This window comes from Penaeus japonicus, unplaced genomic scaffold (genome assembly GCF_977035675.1).
Source record: "Penaeus japonicus unplaced genomic scaffold, GWHDUDI00000001_assembly GWHDUDI00000009, whole genome shotgun sequence".
NCBI lineage: Eukaryota > Metazoa > Arthropoda > Malacostraca > Decapoda > Penaeidae > Penaeus > Penaeus japonicus.
This window is the reverse complement of record NW_028234411.1, coordinates 14,485,908-14,488,407: the sequence shown is the minus strand read 5'-3', so window position 1 is coordinate 14,488,407 and position 2,500 is coordinate 14,485,908. Positions and strand designations below refer to the sequence as shown.

General features: G+C 45.6%; 1 protein-coding gene across 2 annotated transcripts in view; it reads right to left on the bottom strand.

The window, feature by feature from the left end:
• The window catches only part of LOC122242859 (uncharacterized), a 32,034-nt gene that overhangs the window by 20,472 nt on the left and 9,062 nt on the right, over window positions 1-2,500 (bottom strand). Inside the window, exon 1 of one of the 2 annotated variants that reach the window (XM_043000272.2) lies at window positions 1,288-2,500. This exon is cut by the window's right edge and continues 418 nt beyond it. The exons of the other annotated variant lie outside the window; for it this stretch is intronic. Coding sequence (XP_042856206.1) covers window positions 1,288-1,318 — 31 coding nt within the window. The 5' untranslated portion in view covers window positions 1,319-2,500. The remainder of the gene's footprint in view (window positions 1-1,287) is intronic. 2 annotated transcript variants of the gene reach the window in all.

The window sequence follows — 2,500 nt, the reverse complement described above, 5'->3', positions numbered from 1 at the left end:
CCCGGTCCGTGGGGAGCACAAACCTATACCAAGAATAACCTCATTACTGTTCATTACCTATTTAATCCTATAACCACATATTATGTACGCTTACACTGCAGAGCAACCATTGAGCTTCATTCCGTCATTTCCTATCAATGTTGGGGAGCAATGATGCTCATGGGCATGATGATTTTTTTTTCAAGCATTACATTGACGTGTACTCCCTCCCTCGTCAAACGACCATAAAATAACCACTAACCAGCCAACTAAGCCACCACGCGGTTTCCTAGCTTTAATTTTTAAAATGGACCATGGCATCAATAATTTTTTTATGTCAAATGTATACTTCACAGCATTGGAAATACAAGTATCGTAATCTAGCACACTATTCATTGCTAGCGCGCAAGTCTTAATACAGCAACACATCTATTGCAAGGGCTTTAGCAACGGACTCTTTCGGAGATCAAATCCCTGCTTCCCACAAGTAAGCAAGAAGCAATTCGACCCAGACTTTTGGGATTCACATTTTTGTTGGCTTTGAGAACGCGCATGACGTCATCCAAAGAGTCTTGTCTTAAAGATCTGAGTGCGAGTTTAGGTAAGTTCTTGTATTCAGATGTGTTAGTGGTAATTTCTAAGTTATTCATGAAGCAAAGGAAAATATATGAAAAATAAGACTAGGTTGCTACTTGTGAGTGGCTGGCAGAGGTCGCACCAAAATAAAACAAAGCCAGGCGATGTGTAAACAAACACTCGCCTTCATTCTTTTGGTTTCGTGTTTTTTTTTACATTTCCTTTCGGGTAGTTTATGCACCTCCGATTTCCAATGTTCAGTTCAAGCGTGAACATATAATTAATAAACAACATTTATAATAACTTAACGTGTTCATTCCGGTGCCCACCTGTGCCAGCTTTACATAGGATCGTCCCCAAGCTCAGGCATATGCTTTGGGCATATCCGTTCTCCGACTGATTGTTGCAAACCGTCAATTCTTCCGGGATCTCTTAACCTAAACAAAATTAAAAAAAGTCCAGACAACCAACAGGCAACCTTGTGGTAGCGATCACCTTCAGCGTTAAAAGGGTCCTTGCCAGGTTTGATCCTGCTTTCATAGAGGAGTCTACAAAGTTCGATCTCTCCCTGGCCTCGGCTTCCCTGTTGCGCATCCAGTTTATTCAGCACATGTGCATCCCGCGCGAGGTCTTCTCGCGCACAATCCTTTCACTCTCGCATAAATTGCCGCGGATACCACGACAATCCTCGTAGTCTCTTTACAACCTCCTCAGCAGGCATCAGGAACCTACCTGGGCTAATGTAGTAGTTGCTATTGTACATCGTGAAAACAGGTCACGACGATGTCAGCGGGTAAATCCTTCAGTTTCGCAGGCAGAGTTGATACTAGTTTTTCGCACGTCTTGTCTTCACCGAACTTTAAAGTCAGAGTTCAGTGCTGCGCTAAGACGGCGCGCATTCACTAGCAGCAACGATTTCTGCAATGTCAATGAGAAATCATCCTCATCAGCTGCCACTTGTCTCGTTTGGTGGTCCACCTCCTGTATCAAGTGTCAAAACTAAACGCACACGCGACAGTCTAGGAAGTTTAGTAACACGGGTGTCACTAGACGTCCGAAATACAGACACTTGTAGTGTTACGCCGCTGTCACTATGATGTTTAAAGGCTCAGGAGTTGTCTTGACGGAGCTGGAGGGCCTGGTGGCTCTCTCCTGGCGTGTCCACCGCTGCAGATCCACTGGCACTCCCGCGCCCGGCACCTTCGCCTCCCTACACCACTATTTCCGGCGCCAGCCCTGGGCTCTCCCCCGCCGACCCTGGCACAAAACCAATTCCAAACAGGCGCCGAGTGCCAACTTCTGGTGTTTCGGCCGCCTGGGGGGTGACCCCTCCAGCCCTAGAAACGTCATGATCTGGTGACGAGCAAGCATCTTGGGCATTCCTCTCTACAATAGCATTTTGCGTTGCGCATTACATACGCATGTACCGTGGGTGGCAAACTGCGATGTTCTGTCCAAACAGAAATGATTCTGTAGTCCGTGGTTAAAGGATTCCAATGGACGGAGTGAGTCCCTCATGGAAGGCATGGCGTCCGTTCTGGAACGCTGTTTGCTCCTCACTGTCATCACACTGACACTCAGTTCATGGCACGTGGTATCAACGTTCAAGCGCATGTGCTTCAATCGCGTGCAAGACGCGATTGCACTAGCGTGCGTCACGGGTATGACGTCAAAGGTGGAGTCGTTCCCGCACACTAACGTTCCTCACCAACGTTTAACGTCATGTCTTCTGCATCAACTGACAGTCGGCATCACGTCATAAGTACTAATTTCTAACCTCCTAAGGATATATGCTACATCGGATTCACTCTTCAGTTATATCGCATACTAACAAAATCAAAATCAGTAAATGTTTATTGAATTTCATCATGATTATTCAGATACTTTTTTTTCAAACATTACTATGATATATTAATGCAGCTATAATTTTTCAGCCCTTACACTG